Source organism: Hibiscus syriacus, unplaced genomic scaffold (genome assembly GCF_006381635.1).
Source record: "Hibiscus syriacus cultivar Baekdansim isolate YM2019G1 unplaced genomic scaffold, ASM638163v2 tig00110556_pilon, whole genome shotgun sequence".
Taxonomy (NCBI): Eukaryota; Viridiplantae; Streptophyta; class Magnoliopsida; order Malvales; family Malvaceae; genus Hibiscus; species Hibiscus syriacus.
In genome coordinates, this window is record NW_024062779.1 from 405,615 (window position 1) to 417,872 (window position 12,258).

At 36.5% G+C, this 12,258-nt stretch overlaps 2 protein-coding genes across 2 annotated transcripts; one reads left to right on the forward strand and one right to left on the reverse strand.

Moving 5' to 3' along the window:
• The first annotated feature begins 7,509 nt into the window (after positions 1-7,509).
• Positions 7,510-8,292, forward strand: LOC120131889 (15.4 kDa class V heat shock protein-like). The gene is made up of 2 exons (XM_039148760.1): positions 7,510-7,679; positions 7,818-8,292. The coding sequence occupies exons 1-2, from the start codon at positions 7,532-7,534 to the stop codon at positions 8,084-8,086; spliced, it is 417 nt and encodes a 138-aa protein (XP_039004691.1). The 5' UTR covers positions 7,510-7,531; the 3' UTR covers positions 8,087-8,292.
• Positions 8,293-9,001: 709 nt separating this feature from the next.
• Positions 9,002-11,487, reverse strand: LOC120131605 (derlin-2.2). The gene is made up of 6 exons (XM_039148559.1): positions 11,188-11,487; positions 10,635-10,734; positions 9,983-10,197; positions 9,790-9,873; positions 9,550-9,603; positions 9,002-9,220 (listed from the first exon to the last, which is right to left on the reverse strand). Exons 1-6 carry the CDS (start codon positions 11,284-11,286, stop codon positions 9,092-9,094), a joined length of 681 nt encoding a protein of 226 aa, XP_039004490.1. The 5' UTR covers positions 11,287-11,487; the 3' UTR covers positions 9,002-9,091.
• Positions 11,488-12,258: the final 771 nt, after the last annotated feature.

Genomic DNA, 12,258 nt, shown 5'->3' on the forward strand with positions numbered 1-12,258 from the left:
ACTCCACGCCATGCCAAGAAATCATGGAGAACTATGTCAGTGGTGATTTTGGGAAGGTTCATCTTGCTGATGATGAAACCTTGAAGATCGTCGGAAAAGGAGACATCCGACTAAAGCTGCCAAACCAGACCACCTGTAAGCTGACAGGAGTGAGACATATTCCTGGTCTCAAAAGAAATTTGATTTTTGTAGGACAGCTTGATGGAGAAGGATACAGTACAACCTTTTCAGGCTGTGAATGGAAGATTACCAAAGGAGCACTCGTCATTGCTCGTGGTAAGAAGACTGGTACTCTCTATGTAACCTCAAATTTAGAGAATATCATTGCAGTAGCAGATGTTGATGGAAAATCAAACCTATGGAACCAAAGGCTTGGCCATATGAGCGAGAAAGGAATGAAGACACTTCTGTCAAAAGGGAAGTTGCCGGATCTAAAGAATGTAGTTGTCAGACTATGCGAAGATTGCATCTTTGGCAAACAAAAGAAAGTTAGTTTTGCAAAGATTGGCAAGACACCCAAGGCAGAAAGGTTAGAATTGGTTCATACTGATGTATGGGGACCATCCCCAGTTCCATCTCTTGCAGGCTCACTATATTATGTCACCTTCATCGATGATTCAACAAGGAAGGTGTGGGTTTATTTTCTGAAGAAGAAATCAGAAGTCTTTGATACCTTCAGAAAATGGAAGGCCATGGTGGAAAATGAGACTGGTTTAAAAGTCAAGCGGTTGAGGTCTGATAATGGAGGAGAGTACAGAGATAGTAGATTCAGAGATTTCTGCGCAAACAATGGGATCAAGATGGAGACAACAGTTCCCATAACACCGCAACAGAATGGCGTAGCAGAGCGCATGAACAGAACTCTGAATGAACGTGCCAGAAGCATGAGGATACATGTCGGATTGCCCAAATTTCTATGGGCTGAAGCTATCAACACTGCAGCTTACCTGATCAACCGTGGGCCCTCAGTTCCTTTGGATGGCAGAATACCAGAGGAAGTTTGGAGCAAGAAAGAAATAAACCTTTCACACTTAAGAGTGTTTGGTTGTATTTCTTATGTACACATAGACTATGTTGAAAGAAGTAAACTTGATGCTAAGTCCAACAAATGTGCCTTTGTTGGTTACGGCGGTGATGAGTTCGGTTATCGGTTTTGGGACTACGAAAATCGAAAGATCATTAGAAGCAGAGACGTCATTTTCAATGAAAATGTGATGTACAAAAATAGGTCAACCGCAGAATCAAGTAATACCGAAGCTGAAACAAAGGAATTTGTTGATTTCGAGAAGATTTCTGGAAATGATGTTCAGATCAGTCCTGAAGCAGTTCAAGAGGAAGAACCAGGCACACCAGAACTAAGACGCTCCTCCAGAATTCCTAACCAACCCAACGGTATTCTCCTTCTTTGCACTACTTGTTGCTGACTGACAAGTGGAGGATTCAATCAAGTGGGAGTCTTCCATGAAAGATGAGATGGACTCGCTTTTATCAAATCAGACGTGGGAATTAGCTGAATTACCACCAGGCAAGAAAGCGCTTCACAACAAGTGGATTTACAGGATCAAAGAAGAGCAGATAGGAGCAAACGCTACAAAGCGAGATTGGTTGTCAAAGGTTTTCAGCAAAAAGAAGGTATTGACTACAATGAAATTTTCTCTCCAGTCGTGAAACTGTCTACAATCATACTGGTGTTGAAAATTGTAGCTGCAGAGAATTTACATCTTGAGCAGTTAGATGTAAAGACAGTTTTCCTTCATGGTGATTTGGAGGAAGAAATCTATATGAGGCAGCCAGAAGGCTTCATAGAGGCAGACAAGAAAAACCTGGTATGCAGGTTGAAGAAGAGCTTGTATGGTTTAAAATAAGCTCCTAGACAGTGGTACAAGAAATTCGATAGTTTCATGAGTAACAGTGGTTTTACCAGATGCCAAGCAGATCATTGTTGCTACATCAAGAGGTTCGACAATAGCTTCATTATTTTATTGTTGTACGTTGATGACATGCTCGTTGCAGGCTTAGACAAGCAAGAGATTATAAACTTGAAGCAAAAATTGTCAAAGCAGTTTGCTATGAAGGATCTGGGCGCTGCAAAGCAGATTCTTGGGATGAGGATCAAGAGAGACACAAAGTCAGGGACTTTGATATTATCACAGGCTGAGTACATCAACAAAATACTCTCCAGGTTCAACATGCAAGATGCTAAACCAGTAAGTACACCTTTAGGTGTTCATTTCAGACTCTCCAAAGAACAGTCACCAAAGACGGAGGAAGAACGTGTACACATGGTGAAGGTATCGTACGCCTCAGCGATTGGAAGTCTGATGTATGCCATGGTTTGTACCAGACCAGATATTGCTCAAGCAGTGGGAGCTGTTAGCAGGTACATGAATAATCCGGGCAAAGTACACTGGGAAGCAGTCAAATGGATCCTCAGATATCTGCGGGGTACCACAAACAAAACACTTTGTTTCAAAGGTGGAGATACGATACTGACAGGCTATGTAGATGCTGACTTAGCCAGAAATGTTGACATCAGAAGGAGCACTACAAGGTATGTCTATACTCTAGGAGGAACCGCAGTGAGTTGGGTTTCTCAACTACAGAAGATAGTTGCTCTCTCCACAACTGAAGCAAAATATGTCGTTGTTACGGAAGCCAGCAAGGAGATGGTTTGGCTCCAAAGTTTCTTGGAAGAGTTAGGCAAGAAACAAGAAAACAATGTCTTGTATTGCGACAGTCAAAGTGCTATACATCTAGCAAAGAATCCGTCTTTTCATTCCAGGACAAAGCACATACAATTGCGATATCATTTTATCCGGTCTCTTCTGGAAGATGAGATTTTGAAACTTGAAAAGATCAGTGGAGCTCAAAATCCGGCAGATATGTTGAAAAAGACGGTGACTACAGACAAACTAAAGTTGTGTTCAACTTCAGTTGGCATGCTAGAGTAACAAGACTAGAAAAGCTGTTGCAATGATCGAGGTGTGAAGACAGATTAAAATTAGTCTTCAAGTGGGAGATTGTTGAAAGTATTAAAATGGTTTTCAAGTTTGGTAACCAACTTTGAAAAAATGGTTTTCAAAGTTTGGTAAATGTTTCTTTGAAAATGGTTTTCAAAGTTTAGTAAATGTTTCTTTGAAAAATAGTTTTTCAAAGTTTGGTAAATGTTTGTTGAAAAATGATAATGGGATAATCACAATTAATCTCTAGGTTTTAGGGTATTTACAAGATTAAGTCCTTAAGTTTCAACTATAAATACCCTAGCTCATTTAGCTTTAAAACCATTCCAAAAATCATTTCTTTCTCCCAATACTAGAGAGTTTTCTTGTGAGTAGTGAGTGTTTTGTAAACACCTGTAAATTTTCTCTCTTAGTAAAAGATCTGTAGCAGTCCGGAGACGTAAGCACAATTGGCTGAACTCCGTTATCAATTTCGGGTATTATTTTTCCGCTTTTATTTCGTATTCTCACTAATCTGGTAATAGGGAAATTACTTGTACTTGGTTTATTTCCTAACAAGAGCTTATAATGAAAATTTTCATGTTCCCTTGCTCGGCTGACCAACCTTGTAAATGGCTTGAATCATTGGGTATCCATCAGAAAGGGATGTGGAGAATGAAGTGTAGTTGTTATTCACACTGCCCTTTCGGTCTCCTTCCAGTTAAAGGTGGACTATGGGATTCCTGGGGTGGGCTAGATGAGGAAGAATACCCTGGTGATTTACCCTTTCGCAATCAATTACGAGATGGGATCTCCAGTCCTATCCTACTCTCTTGTTGGTCCGAGTACTATAACCTTCGATCTCTGCCATTGTCGAGTCCTATAGCTGATATCCTTTCCCACTCTTTGACGATATATTATATATTGACAGCTCTCAGTATTAATTCAAAGAATCTTTTACTAAAAGAAAAGGAGGTGATTGTAACCTACCTGGGGCCAGAAGGAGAGATGGATTGGATGCCTGCATCAGGAATTATACAAACAGTTATGATTGGACCTGAAGTTCCGACAAACTTGTCAGGTACAACATCAGGAATTAGCAGCAGGTTTAGGGTGAAACTAGTAAGAGGTGTTTATCAGGAAGAAGCCACCTACTTGCCTTCACCCCATGTTATAGTTGCACTAAACTGTGCATTGGACAGATACTCCAATTGGGGCGGTGCTCTTGATTTGATTAAAGCCATCGGTGTCCCTGCTTTCTTTACCGAGCAGTCAGAAATTTTGTGTGCAAATGCTAAACAGGTTCTCCGTGGTGCTGGACTACGTATCACCCACCCTGTGACACCAAATCCCTTCCGATCTCCGGTGAAGAATAACAATTCTTCCACCAATCTTCATTCTTACAGCAACGGATTTGTGCTGGGGGTAAACACCTGACTCAAGTTTCAAGCATTAACGGACGTTAGAACCTAAAGTTTTTTTATGATTTTATTCTAGAAATATATTGTATGCTCTTGATTGTCTTACCTACTGATCAGGTATTGCCTGATAGACAACATGGGAATGAAAATCTAAATGTAATTGAGTTGAATTACCAACTAGTTGATGTAGAACTTCATTGTTATTCCGTCATTTCTGATTAATAAAAACCCCATGCTTGTACGAGAGATTTTACGTTCTCCCTCCGCGAAAATACTGGATATTATTCTGCTTAGGTTTTGCCTTGTTGGCACATTTCGTTACTATTGTTGTATCTTTTTACCGCAGTAATAGAACTCTTCCTAGAGCATCTATCTATTAAAGAATTATCATTTTCATATATGTTTTTTTTTTTTTGGATAAGTAGATTTTTATTATCCAAATAGGAAGTACAACAACCAAAGTCTCAAATAGGAGTATAAACGCTATTTACAACAACAAAATGTTAATCTATACCCCAGTAATTACAAAGGTTAACATTAACTCTATCAATTCTATTAAGATTCCTATCACTAAGTTTGATTCGGACAAAGTCTTTAATAACCCTTAGAACTTGATCAATCGATCTCGATTCTCCTCTGAAAATTCTTCTGTTCCTTTCTTCCCAAACCGAATAAATAAAAGCAGTCCATGCTAATTTCAAAATGATGATAAGAAGGAATTTACCCTTCCATTCCAGAACAGCCCAATTAATCCTGGATTCCCAAGTATTGTGTATGTTACTCAAAGAAGTAAGACTCAAGATAGTGTTCCACAGTGAAGTAGCATAAGTACAGTGCACAAACAGATGGTTTCTGTTTTTAGGAAACTCATTACATAAGATACATAACTCATCAGAAGCAATCCCCATTTTAATAAGCCTATCCCGTGTTGGAAGTCTGTCAAGAATGGTCATCCAAGAGATAATACTGAGTTTAGGTATATGGAGAGGGAACCAGACTATTCTGTGCCAATGAACCTTAGTTTTGTGAACTCTCAGTTCCTCCCATAAATTCTTTGTCCTCGTTAAACCAGAATTAAGAAGGGACAAAGCTTCACTCTTTAGTCTGATAAGTTTCCATTTTCATATATGTTTTTCCTCCTTTCTCATACTACAATATGAATAGGATCCATTACTGAGTTTTATACATGGATAATATCCAATCCTGATGCTAACATGGATTTACATGCTTCAATAACTGAGTTTGAAAGATTTTGAAAACACCAGGAGCTCTCTGTGTAAGTATGGTGAAACGAATGTGTCATCTTCGACAGTCGTAGACTTGGGAATAGTAAATTTCACATTCAGACGTCATTCAAGGTCAAGTCTATCATTTCAAATACAATTCTTTTTCCATCAGGACCTCACAATGGATTGTCTCAGGAAAGGCGACTAATATACGGTTAATATACGGCATTGCCGGATATATTAAAAGATATTTAATAAATTTGGTTTAGCGCTACCTATTATGTTGACAGACTAAAAATGTTTTAGGTAGAAAACATGAAAAACTATTAAAAAAATTGGTAACTGGTAAACTTTGGTTATCGGTAAGTATCGATACATATATATAAGTGTCCATACTTATTTCACTATGAAAAACATTAATTTAAGGTTATTTTTTTAATGAGTTTTAAGATATTAATTTAGTAATTATACACGTCTAATGGTTTATTTTTATGTTATGGTATATATTATTATTAAATTAAAAATAATAAACATAGATATTACATATTTATTATTATCTTTGGTTAAAATTGTTAAATTTAAATTCTAAATAATATTTTATAAAATATCAAAACAATCAAATAATTTTTTGTGTAAATGAAATTATAAATTAATATTGTAGGTGGAAAACATAAAACACTATTAAAAAATTTTGAAACATAAATTACATAACTCAACAAAGTATTGATACATTTTTATAAAAAGTATCTATACTTTCAACATATTAGGTAAATTTGACCGATTTTATCATAATGAAACTGATTTTGTCATATTTTTACCTGTTATATTGTAAAGTATCAACCATTTTTATAAAAATGATCGATACTTTATAATATAACAGGTAAAAATATGATGTAATAGGTAGCGCTTATATAATGTAATAGGTAGCGCTTATATAATGTAATAGGTAGCGCTTATATAATAAAATAGGTTAATTACTGGAAACATTATCAAGCACAATAACATATTAGATACTGCTTATATAATGTAATAGGTATCGCTTATATAATAAAATATGTTAATTATTGGAAACATTATCAAGCACTTCAACATATCCGGTAAATTTTATCGGCTTTGTCATAATGAAACTGGTTTTGTCATATTTTTACATGTTATATTGTAAAGTATCGATATATTTTTATAAAGTATCGATACTTTATAGGCACTATTACTGCTTTTCTTTTAAATTTCAAAAGTGTCGATACTTATTTAAATGGAATCGACACTTTCAATATATCCAGTAGGTAGTTTAATGTAATAGGTAGCGCCTATTTTTTTTTACTGGTTACATTATTATACTTGATAATGTTTCCAGTAAATAACCAGTTATGTTATCCTTGGTAATATTTTAGGCTTTTACCTAATATATTGTAATAACAAATTAAATAATTAACATATTTTATTATATAAACACTAATTATTACGTTATATAAGCGCTACATAATATATTATTGTGCTTGATAATATTTCCAGTAAGTAACCTATTTTATTATATAAATGCTATCTATTACTTTATATAAGTTTTACCTAATATATTATTGTGCTTGATAATGGTTGCAGTAATTAACCTATTTTATTATATAAGCACTACATATTACATTATATAAACGATACATAATATATTATTGTGTTTGATAATATTTCCGATTAACTTCACCCTCACAATCAAACATTGAGATTCATCTAACCCAATATCCAATTCTCTCAATTACGTCCCGTAAAGTTTGAAACTTTGGGTATCCAATAAGGTCCCAATTAAAAGGCCCCACGGCATCAACTTGCCCACTTGGCCTCTAAAAAATGGTGCAGACAAGGCAACTTGAGACTTTCTATCTCCTTATATAAACCAACCCCTGTCCTCATACATCCAATTAGGCAGCCAAAAAAAAATTCCTCTCATCGGAAAATGGAGGTTCCTTTCCCTGCAAACCAACTTTCTCCTTTGCATTATTTCCTTGCATCTCCTGGCCTTTTCTCCAACCAGATTGTTCCTGAGAACTATGTTAGTTGGACTGAAACCCCAGAGGCACACGTTTACTCTGCTGATCTTCCCGGTAACTCTTTGCCATAGACAATTCATTTTAATCCCTTGTTTTCTTTTCCTTTACCTTGTTAGTTTTTCTTTTCCTTTACCTTGTTAGTTTTTGTACTTAGCATTTTGTTTCATGTCATTTTTTGTTTACTTATATTAGGTGTGAGGAAGGAAGAGATAAAAGTGGAAGTTGAAGACTCAAGATATCTTATAATTAGGACCGAGGGAATCAATGATTCGAAGAAGCCAGCCATGAACTTCATGAGGAAATTCCGACTGCCTGGTTCGGTAGATATCGATGGAATATCAGCCAAATATGAAGATGGGGTCTTGACAGTAACCGTGCCAAGGTCTTTCGGGAGGGGTGGTTTCTATATTGACCCTGCTGATGTGCCTGATAGAGTTGAGGTTCTTGCAAGGGCTGCCTAAAGTTGGAAATACAACTTGGTTTACCTGTTTAGTTAGCCTATGGTGTCCTACTCAATGATTAGATTTTATTGTAATGTAGGCCTCTTTTTGTGGGCTGGGAATTGAACCCGGGGAACATTTCTGTAGCAAACATTAGATTTTCCCCGGAAACAAACATCCATGGATATTTGGCAAACATTATATTGCATCCATTTGGTTGAATATTATGTACATTTTCTTTACAGTTCTCCCTTAACTACTTGTTGGTGAGATTATTGAATCTAAATTGTAGAACAGCTGTGAACTTAAAGTTGGCAAAGAACTGCAGTGGAAGATACGCATTCAGACGACCAAACATGCTTCAATTGAAAACAAGTTAAACACAAGGCCTTGTTAGTGGTTTTTTTTTTTCTGCGAATCTAAAAAAGGGCTTCCCTCCCAGTTGGTAAAATGGTTGTACACAAACGGTCCTTTAATGCAGGTGGTTAGATATTTTTTTCGGGTGGAACTCTGGCCACAATGTCAGGTCAGTCACGTGCGCAGCTGCCATAGGGACTAGGGACGGGGAGCACCGCTAAATTAATTTAAGTTGAATGACAAACTACATTGAACAATAAAGGGGAAAAGTGCAGCTTTCCTTGATTAAACCAGCTTTGTAATTAACAAAGTTGCCTCTTTGTTGACGAAAATATCTGCTGCAACTTGAAATATCGCAAATATATACGAAGAGAAAGGGCGTTCTATAACAACAAAAAGCACTCGATCAAATAGTAGTTACAATTTTTCACCCCAATTCTGCACATATAGCGCAAGTAGCAACATCAGATATACACCCCTCTAATTTACCAAAAGATGTATAGTCCATAATCAGCAATTTAGCATGTTACAGCTACATGTTTAAGAAATAGGCCAACGAAGAAATTTTTTAGGCCTTTCCTCTCGGAGATCGATTCAACCAAAATTGCTCTAGTTTTCAAAGGGCGGACGTTCATCTGCAGGTGGTGGAGCAAATCTGACATTTGCTGGCTATGCTACCACCACAGCATCTTCAGCAAACATGGCTTTAATAAAGGATGGGGTTTTTAGGGGTCGACGACCCGTCATTCTTGCATATACATCTTCGAGAAAATAGTAGGCATGACCAGCAATCATTCCCTGGATAAACACAATATTTAGTTTCACAAAACAAAAGTCACAAAAGTAACAATGATAACTGTTGACCGACAAGATGCAAAAGTAGAATATGACAGCGATGAGGATTTAAGCAAAGTGAGACTATAACAGCTGGAAGCTTATAGGGCTACAGCATAATTATATGGAAGTCTCATAGTCCAACATACAGACATACTCCCCCACATCAGCGAGCATAGATAGAAAAGGATTTATTATACAAATATAGCTTAATCCAATTGGCTCAACATGCTACAATGGTTTTTTGAATTATGCAAAAAATTCACATAACAGGCACTATAAAGGAAGCGTACCAGGAGATCCACCCAAGCACTAGCACCAACAAGGACAGAGAATCCTAAAAGCACCTGTAATACAGGGAAAGGAAGCAATCACATTCTTTAGCAAGAAGTAGGATCAAGATCACAAACATAAATAAGAACAGTAAAACTTTAGTCCAATGGGAAATCCACCATAGAAGCCTTTGAAATAGAAAATAGAAAATCGAAGAACAATAAAAGAAAAAGAAGGATAAAATGAATAAAGGTACATACCCAGGGTAAATAAGCTGCTGTAAAGGTAAATAGACCAAGAAAATTCATATGTATGAAAGGGTTCTGTTTGCTCCACACATAAACCTACAATGTGTAGTGCAATAAGATGGCTTCCAAAATGAATACCAGAAAACATACACTACTAGTAAACCATATTTTGCATCCAGATGAAGGCAAACATTCTTAGTCTTACCATCATGAATGTCAATGAATTGCTGAGAAATATGATCTTGGCAAATGATGCTGATAAATAAGGTATCATTCCTCCAATAAGAACGATGCCAGTTAAGACAGAAGCTCCAAACAAGAGCATGTAAAAGAAATCTGCAGTCCTTCCCCTGAAAGAGTTCTCTTCGAGAAGCTTGCAGTATCGTGCAAGAAAGAACATGTGAAACATGAAATCCAAATCTGGCATTATCAAAGGATATCGTGCTAAATATATAAAATGATTTGAGAACACCAGCTTCAATCATATCAAAGTTATCACATATACACGCCAGGACAATCACTATTAATTTTGAAGATGTTTAATGTCAGTGGTAGAATGAACTAAGAAATGAAGCAAGAAGGGAAGGACGGGGTATGTACAATGGACTCAACTCTTTTTAAAAAAAATTATACCTCATTTCACTTTTAGCTACACACAAAATAATCTAAATCACAACTGCATTTGCATACTTTTGACTAAATGCTGAAGGCAGACATAAAGAAACCCATGTTGCTTGGACTCTTCATTTTTCATTAAGTGAAGTATCGCACTACAACTCTCTTTTGTTCCAATTGGAACATTCTACATCTTTAGCAATAACATGCACAACATACAACACAGCATTGTTCGAATTTACCCATCTTGCGGAAGTACAAAAAGTTAGTAATGAGGCGCCAGAATTGATACTGCTTAACAACGAGCTTAGGGTTCAAGTACAGATGATAAGGTGATATTATCTGCAAAAATTCAGAATTAAATTAGATTAGCATGACAATCCCCGATAATATAAAAAATTCTTTTTGAATCAGGATGGAAAACCAATAATACCCAATTGTCTATTATACCCAAAACGAAGAAATCAAACAGGGGGAACAGACCACTGGCTAGGTTTGCCTGCTCGAATTCCCAACTAAGTTTTCTCAAGAAATAAATTTCGAAGCATAAATGATAAAATGGAAAACCATATGGCAATTCCAATTGGGAATCGCCAAATTTATAAAACTGAGACGAGCACAGATCAAATCTGCGGAAAATATCAATACCCTTTACATATGAATTAAAAGGCAAGCGCTAATTAATCAATGAAAATTGAAGACACGATTTCAATCCTATTGCCCCGATAGAGAAAAATAACACCAAAACAAGAATAAAAGCAATAAGAACATATTTTAAAAGGAAAAGTGGCAAACATCGAGAGAGCAACAGATAGTGGTAACTACGGCAGCTGTGAGATACGAACGGGTGATGATTGGCATCTGCTTATACCATTCTTCAACAACTTGAGCCATTTTCTTTCTTTTTTTAACAGAGAAAGTTCTCTTTAATTTCAATAAAAACAAAAAATTGAACCAAGATAATTTGAAGGGCAATTCAATAAAATTGCTAACTTGAATTTCTGGGCTTTGGTTTTTCAAGATTGAAACAGAGATTAACGAAGAACCCAACGGGAAACGCTACAAGGAAACAAAGAGTAATTTGGCTATGCTGTATAATACGTGTCTTGTTTAATGACAAATTCAGGCGAATCAGAGTGCGCGTAGTTGACACGAACCAATCGTACTGCATTAGCTGGCAAATAAATAGTAAGCCATGGCATAATTCATAATAGAGAAAATAATCTCAGTGACCAAAAATACCTTATAATATACCATTTTAACCAATTTTTTTTGGATTTGCCAAAATGACCAACTAAATCGCAATGCGATCGATAATTCGCAACGCAATCTCCGGTATCGCAAATCAGTTTCCAGATTCGCAACGCAATTCTGACTATCGCATTGCGATTTTCCGACCATCGCATTGCGATTTTCCGACTATCGCAATGCGAATATGTAAATCGAAATACGAGTATGTAAATCGCAATACGAATATGTAAATCGCAATGCGATTATGACTATCGCAATGCGATTCTGACTATCGCAATGCGATTCTGACTATCGCAACGTGATTCTGACTGTCGCAACACTGAATTTCAAATTCGCAATAGGTTTTAGTTTCGCAACACAAATGTTTTGGGTATATAACTACGCAGCAGAAGCAACTCATAACCTAAATCCCTAAATCGCAACTCGTTCCATCTCCATCTGTCACTCTCTCCGGTGACATCCGTTCCTATATCCAACGACATCCTTCCCCATCCGGCAACAGGTTTTAGTTTCGCAGCTCGTTTTAGTAAATTAATTTACAATAATGAAATCATCTAATTTTGATCATGTTTGGATAGATTTGTGTTTTGGAGGGTCATGAGAGAATGTTCATGG

Coding starts and splice junctions, on each gene's coding strand:
- LOC120131889 (XM_039148760.1), top strand. CDS start 7,532: ATGGAGGTTCCTTTCCCTGCAAACCAACTTTCTCCTTTGCATTATTTC. Junction 7,680..7,817: donor TTACTCTGCTGATCTTCCCG/GTAACTCTTTGC, acceptor TACTTATATTAG/GTGTGAGGAAGGAAGAGATA.
- LOC120131605 (XM_039148559.1), bottom strand. CDS start 11,286: ATGGCTCAAGTTGTTGAAGAATGGTATAAGCAGATGCCAATCATCACC. Junction 10,198..10,634: donor TTTGTACTTCCGCAAGATGG/GTAAATTCGAAC, acceptor TGATAATGCCAG/ATTTGGATTTCATGTTTCAC. Junction 9,221..9,549: donor GTGCTTGGGTGGATCTCCTG/GTACGCTTCCTT, acceptor GTGTTTATCCAG/GGAATGATTGCTGGTCATGC.